Source organism: Cynara cardunculus, assembly GCF_001531365.2.
Source record: "Cynara cardunculus var. scolymus isolate 2C chromosome LG 15, CcrdV1, whole genome shotgun sequence".
In the NCBI taxonomy this organism is placed as follows: domain Eukaryota; kingdom Viridiplantae; phylum Streptophyta; class Magnoliopsida; order Asterales; family Asteraceae; genus Cynara; species Cynara cardunculus.
The window spans coordinates 14,705,934-14,723,135 of NC_037542.1; the positions used below are offsets into that span (position 1 = coordinate 14,705,934).

At 31.8% G+C, this 17,202-nt stretch overlaps 2 protein-coding genes across 3 annotated transcripts; both read left to right on the forward strand.

Annotated features, from left to right (window-relative positions):
• The first annotated feature begins 3,704 nt into the window (after nt 1–3,704).
• LOC112527823 (uncharacterized protein At4g15970-like) lies at nt 3,705–6,974 on the forward strand. Its single transcript, XM_025138645.1, has 4 exons — nt 3,705–3,983; nt 5,038–5,403; nt 6,208–6,692; nt 6,782–6,974. The coding sequence occupies exons 1-4, from the start codon at nt 3,777–3,779 to the stop codon at nt 6,831–6,833; spliced, it is 1,110 nt and encodes a 369-aa protein (XP_024994413.1). The 5' UTR covers nt 3,705–3,776; the 3' UTR covers nt 6,834–6,974.
• Nucleotides 6,975–9,586: 2,612 nt separating this feature from the next.
• On the forward strand, nt 9,587–16,667 carry LOC112527637 (SH3 domain-containing protein 1). 2 transcript variants are annotated; one of them, XM_025138387.1, is made up of 10 exons: nt 9,589–9,761; nt 11,364–11,468; nt 11,580–11,649; nt 12,916–13,064; nt 14,079–14,180; nt 14,248–14,442; nt 14,708–14,770; nt 14,910–15,050; nt 15,493–15,567; nt 16,267–16,667. In XM_025138387.1, the coding sequence occupies exons 1-10, from the start codon at nt 9,702–9,704 to the stop codon at nt 16,363–16,365; spliced, it is 1,059 nt and encodes a 352-aa protein (XP_024994155.1). In that variant the 5' UTR covers nt 9,589–9,701; the 3' UTR covers nt 16,366–16,667. The 2 variants fall into 2 exon arrangements, with proteins under 2 accessions (XP_024994156.1, XP_024994155.1); XM_025138388.1 differs by lacking the exon at nt 14,248–14,442 and having other exon boundaries at nt 9,587–9,761.
• Nucleotides 16,668–17,202: the final 535 nt, after the last annotated feature.

Here is a 17,202-nt window from a genome sequence, read left to right on the forward strand (position 1 = left end):
AACCCGTGACGATGTCATACGGTATGACATTGAAAAACATCACACCATATGAACATAGTGTTTACATTGTAAGACACAGATGCTGTTCACACGAACATAGAGCCGACATGTGAACATATATGAACAAATGAACATAGTGTTTACATTGCAAGACACAAATGTTGTTCACACGAGCATAGGGCCGACATGTGACATGAGTTGTGAATATGTTCATAATCGATCGTAGGTTACAAATCGGCTGGAGAATATCGGGTTCACGATGCGTGAGGATTTATTACCAAAATACCCTGTGAACAATTGTTCATAAGCARCCCAATTAATTTAATGATTAATTGATTATTTTTTAATACTCATTTAATAATGACCGTTTGACMAAKTTHCCCTTTGAACAATTGTTCATACACATATCAATTAATACATTAATTAAATTATTGTTTATTTAATCTCATTTAATAATAACCGTTTGATGATGAAATGAACGATCAAGATCGGTTCACATAGTTTGTACCATATGGTTGGTTTCTATTTGAACCATCCCATATATATATATATATATATATGTGTGTGTGTGTGTGTGTGTGTGTTAAAATTTCACTAATTAGATTTTATTAACCTTTTCAGATTATTTTAATATTAATTGTTAATAATATTATTTGTTGATAATTCTATTAACAACTAATATTTATTTATATAGACAATCTTCGAATCATTAACCAAAATACTCATGTTATCGCGCAACGCGCGGTTCTCACACTAGTTTAATAGAATTTGGAGTAAATTATAATTTTGGTCCCTGTGATTTACACGAATCTTCGAAATTGGTTCCTAAACTTCAATAACTATAATTATCATTCCTGTAGTTTACATTTTGCTTTGAGAATTCTATGGTCATTAACTCCGTTAAATTAGTCCGTTAAGTGAGGATTATATGTGTCTTTTTACGCTTTTTGTCTTTATTTCAAGGACCAAAATTGTAATTTACCTTTTTTCTTTTGTTTTGCATGGGTATAACTTATTAATACGTTACATAAAACCCTACTCGAGCCCATTTTATTTTTTTACCGTCCAAAACCTGTGTCCGAAAAGAAAATATTTTTAAGCACGGGTTTTTCGATTTGACCGTTTCGAACTCTGTCTGTAACTCACTAGAGGCCCCGAAAATAAAAAGAAGCCGTGTACAAACGAGATACGCAGCAAATGCTAAGATTACACATTGAATTTCTTGTAGTAGATCCATAATTATAGAAGTGTACGTGAGTATTGCAGAAGAAATGAAATTTTCTATTTATATATAACCACACCTATACACACACACACACACACTATATATATATATATATATATATGCCTAATCAAATGAGAACTGTTTCATTTGTGGTAACCGTAAGATCCAATCTCAACCATAAATCAAAGGTTAAATTAGAAAATTAATAAAATTAATAAAATTGGTAATGTTCACTTAAAATATTAATTAAAGGCATTTTAGAGATTTTATAAATATCCTCTCTCATCTCTCCGACGAATCTTATTCGACGAACCTTAATATTCCGATAAACCTTATGTGAATACAAGATACACATTGTGATACCTACAAACGATATTTACTGTGATACCCAGATATACATAGTTACATACAAGATGCACAATGTGATACCCTTTGTAAAACAATAAAAATAACGAAAATGCACATTATGATACGTTTCATAAAACAAAGAAAATACATTGTGATATACGTGAAACATTGTGAACGTTATCATTATGATACACTTTATTCATCAATGTCTTTAAAATACGATGTACATTATGTAATTGATATACTAGATAACCAATTTTAATCAAATATTTTCTTCTAAAAAATTTAAATAAATATTTTGATTAGTTGCAAAAAATCGAAATACTATATTACTCTTTTAGCTTATTTAAGAAACATCCTTAAATATCTCAAACGAGTGGTTCAAATTGGATCTCACGGTTACTACAAACTAATCAGTTCTCCATTTAATAATCTCCTATATATATAATGTGTGTGTATGTGTGGTTATATATTAATTGTCCTTGAGATACAAATAAAAAAAGGGTAAAAAGACACATATAACTCTCACTTAACATAGTAGTCAGGGATCAACTATAAAGCAAAATGTAAACAATAGGTATGATAATTGTAATTATTGAAATCTAATGACCACTTTCAGAGATTGGTATAAACCAAAGGACCAAACTTGTAATTTACTCTAGAATTTGAAGCTCTCATATATCTTCGAAATTTATACTAAAATAATCATCTCTGCAAGAAAACAAAGTCACAAATCCCGATACAAACGCCAAATAGTTGTTTTGGTGTTTATTTCTCCAACCCCACATAACTTTATTTAGAGTCTCTTTTAAAAAATCTACATAACATTATCCTTTTTGAAACTTCTTGAACTGGATATTTGACCAAAAAACACACTAAAATTTTGGAATTTTTTCTTCTGTGCACAAAGTTTCAGTTAGTTCATGATATATCCTGTATTAATTAACTATATTTGGTACCAACTTAACTAGTACTAATATTTTTCGTTTGTTACTGGTTTTATACCAATTTCACGTTATATATATGAAAAGTTGCCATTTTGAGTGACATTGAGCTTCTAGATAATACATGTGACGTTTAAAAGATTTTAACTGCAATGAATAGAATCTGCAGAAGTTCAAATGTTTTGGAAATAAGTGATCTCAAACTTCGCCTAGAGCCCTAGACTAATCCCATGATAAATTGTGAATGTAGGTGTCATCCATAACCCGGAGGTAAATCTCCCAGTGGCTACAAATGTATACATGGCAGGATTCGAACCCGGTTAATTTTATCATCCCCTTGACCTTACCCACCATGATACGATCCTCGTGGTTCAAACAAAACTGATAGTTAAAGTTACAATGTTTAATATTCGGGCAAATTGCATGAAAAAACAACGTACTTTAACATGATTCCTATTTTGGATAACGTACTTTCAAAACATCCATTTTGGTATCTAAGATGTAAAATTTTAAACATTTAAGTAACTGAGTAACTAGTTGAAGTATTAACCGGTTACCATGCTTCAACCAGTTACCCGAGTACTTAATTGTTTAAAATTTTATATCTTAAGTACCAAAATGGATGTTTTGAAAGTATGTTACCCAAAATAGAAATCAAGTTCAATTACGTTATTTTTTCATGCGATTTGTCCTTAATATTCAATAAGTAAAATATACAAAACTAATAAGTAGTTAAATAAGTTGGTATCATGATACTACCGTGGTACGTGACTTTCAATACTTTGTACCAATCAAGTTTAAGTATTTTATATGATACTATTAACCGACTGTAATGTTGGTACCAATTTAACTGATACAATCGATATACGCGTTGACTAATTTGACTTGATACAAAGCTACCGATTCTAGTTAATTGTCTAACAATGGGGAAAAGTTGTATATATACATATATATATATATATATATATATATTGATTAACGTGGATATCCAACCTGCTATGCGAGCCGACTAATCCCAGAACGACCACCTGCCTTACAAATAGTCCGGAGCTACCACATTTGAACCTCCGTAGCCACAAGGGAATTTTTATTTATTTATAATATATTAATATATAAAAATACAAACACTTGCTTCTCATAACGTTAGCATTTATTAGTTGACTTGTATTATTGTATTCACTACTCCAATCAATAAAAGGGTGCTGGGCGGCTGCCCATATACATGCCAAACAAACACCACTCCGACCAACAACCACCATATGGGTTTAGAGACGGGAACCAATACGACGGCCGCCGGTCATCAGCATCACAAATCTCCACCACCGGAGTCCAACAACCACCACCACCACCAGACTCCTAAACTGGTGATCATCTTTGCCATGGTAGCTTTTTCGTGTCTCTTTTTGTATCACTCTTCTCTCCCCTTACGGTTTCCCGGCATCATCGGTCACAGAAATTCGCGATCGGTAAGCATTCTGTCGTTGTCAGAAACTATGCATACGATAACCGTATGTATGTTTTATTTTCTATTGTTAATACATCGACGAAAAAATAATTGAACGAAAAAAAATATTCGGTTCGACCAATCAAAGAAGTTTGTTTTTTCTATTGAATTTATAAATTACCAATATTCAAACAAATTATTGAAACCTTTGGTTGTTTTTAAATATAATAAAAAAATATGATTATATTTTTAAGAATATTATTGTTTATAAAAAATCTTATTTACCTATTATGTCTGATTCGTTAAGAGGTAAAATCATTTAGACCGTTTGTTTTTTTTAATTTTTTAAAGACACTTATTTTTATTGTTCTTTTATCTGGTAGGAGGTAAACCAACATCTTATTTGACTCTTATTATTCTTCAAACAACAACGACATTTCTCAATTGATTAACCTTAATTGATCATTTCTCTCAATCAATCCTTAGCAAATCAATCTTCAAGTCTCTCAATTGATGTATTTTAAAATAATTTAAATGTGTTAAATACGTTAATGACATATTTTCGTTTAAATGAATGTTAATTATACTTTAGATATAAATTTTTTAATGATGATGAATAAATATGTGAAATTGTATAAATTTTATTTATAAATTCAACAATATAATTTTTTAATGGGTAATATAAACAATTTAAACAAATTCAGACGTTTATCGGTTTACAAAAACAAACATTCTTATTTATCCAGATTTCAGACATAGCACCACCTCTTATAAATCAGAAGTAAAATAAGACTTCAGACTTCAGCACCTCTTACAAAACAAACGTCAATTAAGAGTAAATTGGTCGGTTGGATATTAAAAATATCTCCAACAGTTATGCTATTTTATAAATTTCAAAGATTTAAGAAAAATTTGCTATAACAGTAGAGCTAAATTCTCCTCTAAAATAGAGATAAAAGGAGAGAGTACGGCGAAATCGCCAAATTTAAAAGAAGAGACAGAAAACCTATAACATATATGTTGGAGATGCTATAATGTGTTTTTTAATTCTAATTTGTTTTTTTATTCTTTATTAGGACAACAAAATCGGGGAATTGAAAACCATACTCAAAAAGGCGGCAATAAATAATAATACGATTGTAATAACTGCTATAAACGATGCTTGGGCGGAACCAAATTCTATGTTTGATCTGCTTCTTGAGAGCTTCCAAATAGGGAATCAAACACAGAGGTTTCTAAATCATTTGGTTGTCATAGCCTTGGATCAAAAAGCATATGCTCGTTGCTTGAAGTTACATCCGCATTGTTACAACCTCAATACTGATGGGGTGGATTTCTCCGAGGAAGCGTATTTTATGGCTGCGGATTATTTGAAAATGATGTGGAGAAGAATCGATTTCCTACGTACCGTTCTAGAATTAGGGTATGACTTCCTCTTCACGGTACTATTTTCTCTTGCACCCTTTATCTATACTAAGCATTTGACAAAAACTATTAAAGATCATCTTTTATACATTAAGTACTGCTTATTGATGCATGTTACTTAAAATTCAAGATTACAAGTAAATAGTGCATAAGTACAACTTATTAAGTTCCATTTTTGAATTCGTGTAACTAACTGTAGATAAATATAATCAAATAAAGATTAAAATTCTCATTTTAAATATATCTAAAATATAATTAGAATAATTATTGAGTTCTAACAGAATACTTTAGTTATTATCTTTATAGAAATTATATTATTAAAGCAAAAACAAATTACTTCGTCATTAAACCTAAATTAAATTATAATTAAAAAAATAGAATTAAAGAAATTACATAAAAATGAGAATATTTATATATACATATATTTTAATTTATATGATATCTTCAAATTTATATTTTAAAAAAAACATTATTGTTTGCTCAAAACCACACAAATCCATATTATAATATCGACAGAGACCAAAAAAAACAAAACAAAACATCAACATCGAGATATATTTCGCTGCATTGCGTGAGTACCCTTCTAGTTATTAATAAAGGCAATATAGATAAAAAAGAACTCTATTTTTATACATTTTTTTATTTATACAGATAAAATAGTCTTTTATTACATATTTATAATTTTATAATCAAATCAGTTACATAATTTTCGTTTACTTTCAATCAAATTAACCATCATAAATCATTAATAACAGTTAAAATGATAACTCCTTTTATGAAAATATAAATCTTTTGTTAATAAATTTTTTATGTAAATGAAGGATGCAGACATAATGTGGTTTAGGGATCCATTTCCACACTTCCATGAAGATGGTGATTTCCAAATTGCTTGTGATTACTTTAGAGGGAACCCATTTGACCTCAACAATCTCCCAAATGGAGGTTTCACTTATGTAAAGTCAAACGTCAGGACAATCCAGTTTTACAAGTACTGGTTCGATTCAAGATTGAATTATACAGGTCTACATGATCAAGACGTGTTCAATAAGATCAAGTTCGATCCCTTCATTAGTCACATAAGGATACGGATCCGGTTTCTTGATACGTCGTTTTTCGGTGGATTTTGTGAGCCAAGCAGGGATTTCGACAAGGTATGCACCATGCATGCCAATTGCTGTGTTGGGTTAGAGAACAAGGTTCATGATATCGGAATTATGCTCCAAGATTGGCGAAAATACATGTTGTCACTTGGGAATGAAACTGCAACACTTAGCTCTGCTTCTTGGACGGTTCCTCAATCTTGCAGGTATTTTCACTGTCTTTTTTTATAGTAGAACATAACTTGATTGGTAAACAGTGTAAACATATTGGTTTAATATTTATGTTTGTTCCCAGAGGTTCGTTCCAAAGACCCCGTGCTCCCAAAAAACGTGGAAATAAGAGATGATCGTCTTGCCAAGGGAATTTCGTGAAGATTGGGGTAAAACCACAAGCAAATCAATTGTATCATTGTTGATGGTCGATGTGACGTAATGCCACGATCTTTGTAAAAAATTCAAAATGATATTGTTTCATATATTACATTCGCATAATCGTATATATTTCTAAAAAACGTCTTTACTTAGTTTTTATGGTATAGTTCGATGTGAATAACACCAATTTAGTTAAATATATTTTAATAATTCGATAACATATCCAAAATTTATTGCAAACTTGGACCATCTTATCAATTAATCCATTTATTTCATATACGAAAAAATACATCTATCAAACAATCATTTTCAAATGATTTTTAGGCTCTGATGTGTGAAACGTTGAGCCAATTAGTACAAAATATCATATATCGACCATAAAGGGTGTGTTTGGTGTCTAGACAGGACAGACAGAACAAAACAACTGTTCAACGTTTGATAAGATAAAATTTGATAGAACAAGATAAGTAAAATGACTAATTTACCCTAATGAGTTGCTTATTTTAATTAGTTTATGTAATTTTGTAAAATATAATAGAATAATTAATTTTTATAATAAAATATATCATTAGAAAGTTTTTGTCAAAACAATTAAAATGACACCAAATAAAAAGTTTATGTAATTTTCAATTTTTATTTTTATCTCTTTTCTTCATTATTTTTTATTACTAATATATAATAAAATACATAAATTAATAAAATATAGAAACCGTACAAAAATAATATTTTGAGGACGGTAAAATGAAAGTTTAAGAAACATAAATACAATAAATTTAAAGAATGAATAAAATGTGAATATGAGACCTATTTGACGTTTTATAAGAGAATTAAGTTTTATTTTGAGGTTATATTGGTAAAACAAAAGTCTGTTCCATCTTGTTCCATGGGGTAGGGGTGGAACAGACATGTTCCACTTTGTTCATGTATGTTCCACATAAAAGTCATGTCAAACATAAGACATAGATCCCTGTCTTGTTCTGTCATCTCTAGCATATTCTTCAAAATAAAGAAATCAAAAGTCAAAAATTTCAAAAAAAAATTTTATTTTCATCTTCAACAATTTTAGACATTATAATAGTAATTACATTATTAAAATATCCAATACAATTAATAAAATACTATTTATTCATACTAAACATTTAATTTCAAGATTTTTTTATTGCTAGAAATAATAAAAAATAATAATTTCTTTTTATCTAAGGGGTTGTTTGGCAATTGCTGAATGGTTTGGTGCAAAATGATTAAGTGGTCAGAATGATTAAGAGACTCTTATRATATAGTACAAAATGAAATATAATTGTTTGATAATTGTGTACAATGAAATTAGGGCTCTTAATGGTTAAGGGAGATCCAGGATACAAAATTATTCAGAGGGTTTTAGAACCATTAAGAGGCATATTTTTTTTTTGCCAAACAAGATTCACCTCTTAACGATTCAGATGTTGCCTCTTAATAGAACTATTAAGAGGTAAACAAACAATCCCTAAGTGATCAATTTTGGGAAGTTTTCAAAAGTTAGAGAATTTCATCCTTTTCCACATACTTTTTCCATTTCAGAGAAGATTTTGGATAATCTGTTGAAGAAAAATGCTCAAAATCTCTATTTTAAAGCATATCTAATAGATTCTTTAACATAAAGAAAATGAAGCTTTTATTCTCTAAATTTTTCCAACAGATTCCTTATCTGTTCTTTAAAATAGAGAAATCTAGACAACACTCAAAATATAGAGAATTCTGTAAAACTCTCCAGTGAGGAAAGAGAAATGTCATTTTCATGTTTTACAACAAGATTGATTTATTAGTTTTTTTTATAACGTTGTTTTTAAACGTATTATGATGTTGAAATTATTTTGAGCTTTTTATTATGTAAAATGCTCCAACAACTTTACTATCTTGTTTTTTAAAATAGAGAATCTTGGAGAAACTCTAAATGCGGAGAATTCTTTAAAACTCAGATGTTGGAAGATAGAAATGATTAATTTTTTAAATTGCACCAATGAGATTAAGTTATTAAATTTTTTATAATTAAAAAAAAGTATATTAGGATGGTAAATTAGAGAATATTATAATGATATAATTTATGTTAAAATCTCTAAAATAAAAAATTTGTTGGAGAATGCAACTTTTTTTAAAATTTTATATTTTGATTTTTTATTTTAAAAAAAATTACATTAAAAATACTTTAAATATGAAGATTTGGTCTTTGATTTTGGACAAATTGCATGAAAAAATAATGTATTTTAACTTGATTCTTATTTTACATAACGTACTTTCAAAACTTTCATTTTAATACTTAAGATGTAAAGTTTTAAATATTTAAATCACTGGGTAACCTGTTGAAGCATTAATCGGTTACCATACTGATGTAACAAGTGATTTCATATCCAAATCAATATTATTTGCTGATATGAATATGTTAATTTAACCGGTTAATGTTACAACCAGTTATCCCGAATGTTTAATTGTTTAAAACTTTACATTTTATGTACCAAATTATAAGTTTTGAAAATATGTTATCCAAAATAAAAATCAAGTTAAAGTATGTTATTTTTTTATACAATTTGACCTTTGATTTTGTATTTTTAAAAAAATATAATTTATTTAGTTAAGCATAGAAAGTCAAATATCCGATGGTGAAGCAGGAGGCTGTAAGGCGTAGCATGATTAAAGAAGCGCGCTTAAACAGTTACATAACTGTGGAAAGCGTATCTGTCAATTAACTTTCTAAAATTCTTCCCTTTTTCTTCTCTACGCGTCATCAACAGTTGTCTTCATTCTCTCTCAAATCACTCTTTGATCCATCTCTTTCACTCGCAACTTCTGTTTTCACTTCAATTTCGGAAATGGAGGCTATAAGAAAGCAAGCCACCAAACTCAGGGAACAAGTGGCCAAACAGCAGCAGGTAATAACACTAATCAAAACAACCCCTAACATTCATGAATCATGATTTCTTTCTGGTGCTAGTTTACGTGATTTTGTATCATAATTCTGGATTTCTTTTATTACCCTAAAAAGAGGACAGGTTTTTTGGTCCAAGTTTTAAAACCCTGTGAAAATTTTGTCTGTCGTTTGATTATTATGTTGATTTAGCGTTATTCTTCTAATTTGTATAAGTAATTTTGTGTATACTACTTTTGTGTTGTAGAAATGTATGTCTCCATGTGTGAAAAACTGTGGGAGTCAGTTTTGACTGGGGGACACGAGGTTCATATGATTTAGGTTGCATATGGCGAGATTGAAGCATTTATAAGCTATTGGATTATTTGTAATATGGGTTGTAGAAAATATTGAAGCTCAAAGTTATACATACTCCTGTAGAGCATCATTTGCAGTTCCAACAGTTCAGTGATTATTTAGGAGTAAGTTCTAGTTCATGGGGAATTATGAATAGTGCTTCGAAGTATTTTGTGTTGATGTAGGGTTATATACCAAGGGATGACAACAAGTCAATTCGGCCTCTGTTTTTTAGTATAACTGGGGCTAGTGACATGTTATCTGTGAAGGCCTTTTTATTGGGATGTTATATGCTTTGCTGAGCTGCTCAGCCAATTATTTGGATCACCTCTAACTTTTCCTGTTAGACCAACTTCTTCGTCTATGAGTAAAATGGTCAACATTCCACCTCAAAATAGATGTCTTCGTTTAGAGGGGGGGTGATTGGCCAAACAAATAATGTTGTTGATGATAAATGATTTTCCAGTTTTACTCTTATATATCTGGCAAAAATAATTGACCCAATTAGTTGTAGCCTCTTGGATGTGATAGAGTGTGTAGGAATGAAAGAATATGACTCACAACCAAGTCAATGTGACTGATCCACTATTGCTCGGTGTTCTTACCATACTAGCTGTACACTCAAATACTCAGTGGATGGTGGATTAGCAATGCCCCATTCAGCAAAGATCGTACTTGTGAAGCTGGTGTAAACTTTGTTTTGTTGATTAATCTCTATCTTCAGGTCTTCTCTTGTTGCTATTCCATCATCTTTGCATTTCATGTTCGAAGTCCTTCCCACCTTCCCATGAGGGAATCAAGGTTATTCTGAAGTTGGTGAAATGCCTTGGACCCTGGCACCCTGTTTTCTAGGTCCTGTTAATAGTGGATAGGACATTGTTCACTATGCAGTTCAAGAAGATTTATCTGTTCATGTGAGAGTCTGTGTGATCATGGTCAATTGTCACTCTTGTTCCGCCATTAGAACACAATTAAGGAACTAGATAAATATCAGATTTTAACACAAACATCACATACAACCACCATTAATGAAGACATATTGCAAACTTGACTGAGATGGAAAAACCTACAGGCTATAGATAAGCTTCACATCGCTAAGCAGATGTCATCACATGCTTGTTATTTTTGAGCTAACTTTTAATCAACACAACTCATTAAAAAGAATTTATCATTATTGGTGCGACTAACAATGTGTGATGTAGTTGGTAGGAGAAAAAATTCGAAAAGGAATTAGAGCTCTCAATGTATGTGAGAGTCTTCTTTTTGGCAGGCTGTATTAAGTCGACTGGGGAAAGATGCTGAAATATTTGATGACGAGGAACTTCATCGTCACCAAAAGCTTCAAGATCTCTATAGCTCTACAAGGGTAACTAAGGTATGCTTAACACCCCTTTCTGAAGGTTTTTTTGTTAAAGTCTTGTATCCAACACTCGATAATCAATGCATTTATGATGTTAATTACCACTTAATTTTCTTTATGTGTCAGCATTTCCAAAAGGACATTGTTCGTGGTGTTGAAGGTTTTATTTCAATAAGCACAAAGCAAATGCAAATGGGTGCGGGTTTGGTTATTTTTCCGTTTCTTTTTATTTTATGAAGTTTTTTTTCGTCAGTAGAATTTGTACTTCTGTTTAATTGAGTTTTCACAATTATTTGAAACATGAGACATTGCTTAGATAATCTTTTGGTATAGAAATTTAAAAGGGCTAGGCAATGCAAATGCATGTAAATACACATAACATGAGAGAGCAATGATGGGTACCTTGGACAATTGTGCTGCATGCCTTGTTAATTTGAGTTGGTCCTAATATAATGCCTCCCACATTCAGAAAACTAGCCTTTATCATTTAAACCTCTAAGCATATAATGGAAATTTTTCTATATTTGTTTGCCACACAGTACTATTTTTCAACAACAATAATAGACTATTATCCCATATTGGTTGGGGTGCCTAAAGTATGAAACAAAAAGAAGTTATAAGTTGTACTGTCACTCTATAGAAACAATAATAGTCTTCTATTCCATATTGGTTGTGTTTTAAGAAATTATCCTTCAACTTTGATCGAAATTTTTGATCGCACAAGACTTCAGAAGCTTGTTCCCTTTTCATCCACCTCCTCTTATCCTGTGACTAACATTCTTATCAATTTCTCCTTTGAGCATTGATGATACTCCCTCCATCAAAAAGGTAGTTTTGGTGCACTTTTTAATTTGAGACATCTCAAATTGATTGTATCCTTACATCTATGGATAACCATAAAATTTTATTCGTAAAAACTTAAACTGACTAGTAAATTTTCACCCTTATGTTTTGAAACCTGAATTGATATACACCATTAAACCCATTTCTGGACTAAATTTTCCGATGCTAATCATGAAATTAAGAGTTTGTGTGAAGACTTATGACTAATTGTGGTGAGCATGGAACCTAAGATCTTTTGATCAGTTAATTGGAAGGGATTTTAACTTACTCTTTTTCTTGTATAAGCCACTAATCTTGTGGCAAGATGCTCATCAATACCGCCATGTCATGGTATCCATGTCTAAGAAGAGAGAGGGAGGGACCAGTATCAGCTTTAAGGAATATTTCCAAATATGTATCAATACAACTTTGAGTCACAATATACTATTTTATTTCCAGAAGCAACATACAAACAACGTCTTGTATTTCAAAGTTTCATCTAGCTCTTAAATTTTAATCTCTTTTTACAACAAGATTCCTACATGGGGATCCTAGATTTTATATTAATGTTTTGACATGGTTGGGCCTTTTCTATGTTTCTTACAAATGGAAGATAAATAGTTTATGTTGGCATTTGTAGCAAAAAGGTTGGCTGAAGATTGTTGCAAATTTGGGACTGAGAATGTAAATGCTGGTTTTCCCCTTGCAAGGATTGCTCAGGAACTTGGAACTTCACATAGTTCTATGGAAGAGAAGAGGGAAACTATGCTTGAGATACTTAACAATCAGGTAGCTTCACTTTTATTCAATGATGATTATTGTGATGTCACATTAACATTGGAGAAAAGTAAAAAATTGACCATTTCTTATAATTTAATGTGTGCATTTGAATAGTAACTAATGTAGAAAAACTTTCTATCCTGACGTTCTCTGTTAAAGCATGGTTCTTCTTGTTTTCTCTTGCCTGAATGAAGGCATTGTCTAGAGATCATAAACCACTCAGAAGAAAATATCTTCACACCAATTTACAGTAAAAGATCTTGTATAGGCAGGGTAAGAGTCCCCCCCCCCCCTACAAAAAAATAGAAAAAAAATATTAAATAGAAATGGTTGTCTGGTAGATCCCATTGTGAAAACATCATTTTGTCTATTCATCCAAAAATATCATGGAGAATGTTTTCACATAATGAAAAGCTGGCATCTAGTGCACATTGGTATATTAAATTTTATGTGTAATAGCTGACTAGGACACTTCAACGCCACCCTGAGATTCAACTTGATCATCATGTAAAATGCTTTTATTATCTAATATGGATGCCACTTGATGGAGGTGATATATTGAAAATGTCAACATGACAATGGAAAGAAGCAACCACTTGAACACACTTCCATCCGACATTTAATGACCTTAACAAATGACAATGCTAGGTCTTCAAGCCACTAGCCACTGTGGCAGGACTAAAAGACTTATCCTGTTAAAGAGTGCTCATCTTAGGTCTTAGCAAGTGATTTATGCGCACACTTTAGCTAGTGAATTTCTCATTCTACACTCTTTTAAAAAAATTCATTGCACCTTTTGGTTTGTGGATCTCTTTGTACGACCGCGTTAGTTGAAATAGAATTCAAATGCACACTAGGAACTTGGTCTCTGCAATGTTTGATGGTGTCATGTTTTTATTTTTAGTAAATTAATTAGTACACACATCACACATTCTTACATATGTCTACGTTATAATGAGCTGATCCCGTGGGTTCCTTGTCTTTATGAAAATGCAGATGTTTATTGACCTCATTTTCTTGTAGGTATCTGGGCCACTAAGAGCATCAATAAGAGGATCTCCTTTGGAGGATGCTCGTCACTTGGCTCGGAGTTGTGACAAACTCCGCCAAGAAGTTGAGACACAGGTACTTTTGAGTTTGACTACGGAGATATATTGTGTTAAAAGTTGATTAAGATGAACTGTTTGGCCAGGCCGTGGAAGTATTAAGACGCCAAACAAAGGTCAGAGATCCTAGTGTAGAGAGCGCCTTAAAACTCAGGAACATGGAAAGTAAGTTGAGCAAGCTTAGATCTTCCATGGTAACACTTCAGAAAGAAGCAATCTCTGCTATGTTGTCGGTGGAGGAACAACAACAACAAATAACCTTGCAAAAGCTTGTTATGATGGTAAATGTTATAGTTACCAGACCATAGATGATTCATTATTTGGTTATAATATGATAATTATAATAGGTTGTCCAGAAATTATGTGGTATGATCATTTTATGAGTTAAAGACTAAAGAAAACTTTGGCGCCTTTTCTCTGCAATCAAGCATTTATTGTCTGTCTTATCATTCTAAAAAGTTCATATACGTCCACGCTTTTACCCTATGGAGAACTTTAGTTTTGAGTCAACTGTTATTAAGACTGAGAAATTGTCCAAACTCATAGGTGGATACTGAAAGATCTTATCACCGCGATGTTTTGGCTATCCTAGAGGAGCTACATGCTGAGGTTCGTCATTATGTATCCTATTTCCATTTTCATTTCCATAAACATTTGGTTCTTCATAGCCTACCATTTTTTTTTTGCATTCTTAACTATTTATCTAAGAATTAGGTTAACAAGCAAGCATTTTTTTTATCGCTAGCAGATGATTTTGGTGATGCATATACAAGATTCATCTCAATCTGCTGCAGAGAGAGATATTTTTGTTGCATCTGGGGATGCCACTCAATGTGTACATGACAAGCATCTGAACAAAAATCAAGATTATGACTATTTTATTGGAAAGGTAAAGCTTGTGTACTGTTTATAGGAGCCATGCCTGCATGTTTATAATCTAACTCAATTTTAGTTCATGTTATGAATAAATTTAAAAAGCTTGTCATAATCACTTCTTTCTTGCTACTTTTTCTGGACCTGCAGTAATCTGTATTGTTGTTTTTACGCTCCTTTTAGTCCTTAAATGAGGATGATACTATATTCTTGTTGTATAGCATGTTAAGAAAAATAGAACTTTAGGCTCCATTCGTTTAACCATTCCCCATTTTCAGTTGTGGGTCCTATTTCCATGATATGAGAATCAACGTAGGTTGACTCACAGAACGGAGATGAGGAATAGAGAAACATACAACAAAGCCACGAAACCTCATTTTGTATGATAATTGGCACATAATCTCTCTCATTATTGTTTATCTTATATGTAATATAACACGTTTCTTTCATCTTATTAGGTCATTCATCCGTTTGATGCTCAAGCTGATGGTGAGTTGAGCCTAACCGTTGATGATTATGTTATAGTTCGCCAGGTATTCCTCCGCTAATACCTTAGTATTAGGAATGCATTCTTTTGGCAACTCTTACCACTAAGGCTATTTATTTGGCGAATGTGCTTTATTTTCCGACAATATTAGATTGATGTTACTATTAAAGCTCGTTAACTACAAATATGTCAAGAAAAATATTAATTTCTTGCCAGAAAGTAGGATTTATGACCAAACATGATAAAAAAATCAATTTATTGGAGGTCTGGTCTTTCTACATTCCATTTCTCAGAGGCTCAGACCCCACCTCCTAATGAGATAAACTGGGTTAGGGGTCGTTTACCAAACACTTACCCGGTAAACGTTTATCGGTAAAATTTAACACTATCACTTACCGGGTAAAACTCTTGGTCTTTGCTTTGCTCTAACTCGGTAAGATTATTGGTCCTTATCATATTCATCCAATAAGGTAACGTGACTTGGTAAACGCTTACCTGAGTTTTTGGTAAACGGCCCCTTAGTTTGGTTTATAAAACAATACTGCATGTATAGCAGATGTATCATGCATGTTACATTCTTTTGTGGCGATGCACGGACAAATATATTGTGTTCCATTTCTGTTTTGTGTAAGAATATGTCAGAACCCATTAGATAACTTTCCAGAAGAGAAGAGAGGTTCCAATATATATTAAGCAAAAATGGTTTAGTCTAGCAGATGTGGGACTCTGACATTGTGTTTGATAGGTGTCTCCTAATGGATGGTCTGAAGGTGAATGCAACGGAAAGACGGGGTGGTTTCCTTCGGCATATTTGGAAAGGCAAGAAACACAAAAAAAAAGGTAACTAGTTGCTTCTGGAAATGTATATTACATAGCTAATATTGCATTAGTTGTATGTATGTATGTATGTAATTTTGGCTACATGTATATGGGAATGATGAAGATGATCCTGTACAGCTTCTGAAAGCTTTCACCCTGCTACGCGTTTATGGGTTTTTTGATTGGTTTGTTTCACAATACGACGTGATACAATCGTTGTATTCGATATTTACCAAGTAGAAGCTGCTTGTGAGGAGCATCGGTATCGTAAGATGTTTTGAATTGTAACGGTCTTTGGTTTGGAAATGCTTATTGAGTTCATGGTGATATTGTGTTCATAAAGATATGTAGAACCGAACCAATAAAGTGCTAATCGTAGTCGTAGACCTGTGTTTTTGGTAAACAGTCGCCCGGGCCTGGTCACTGCGACCCCCTTTGTGAGGAGGCACCTTTCAGTGCCGGCCGCGAGAGCGGTACCAAATCGAGGCCAAGAAAGGGGGACAACGGGTAGGAGAAATGGAGGTGTGAATGTTTCAACACATAACACATCATTATAATTAAACATATATAGTTGTTAGAGATGGTCCGAAATCCTAATTAAGTATTTATAATCAAACAAAACATTTAGACGTTACTAGAAGAGTACTCGCGTAATCCAGCGAGACACATCTTGATTTTAATGTTCTATTTTATTATTTGTCTCTGTCGATGTTATAATACGATTTTATGTAATTTTAAGAAATCAATAATGATTTTATTTTTGAATAAAATATAAATTTGAAGATATTATAAAATTTTGAAAAACAAAATATATCAATGTTAATATCAAATCAACTACTTTTTTATGTAATTTTTTTATTAT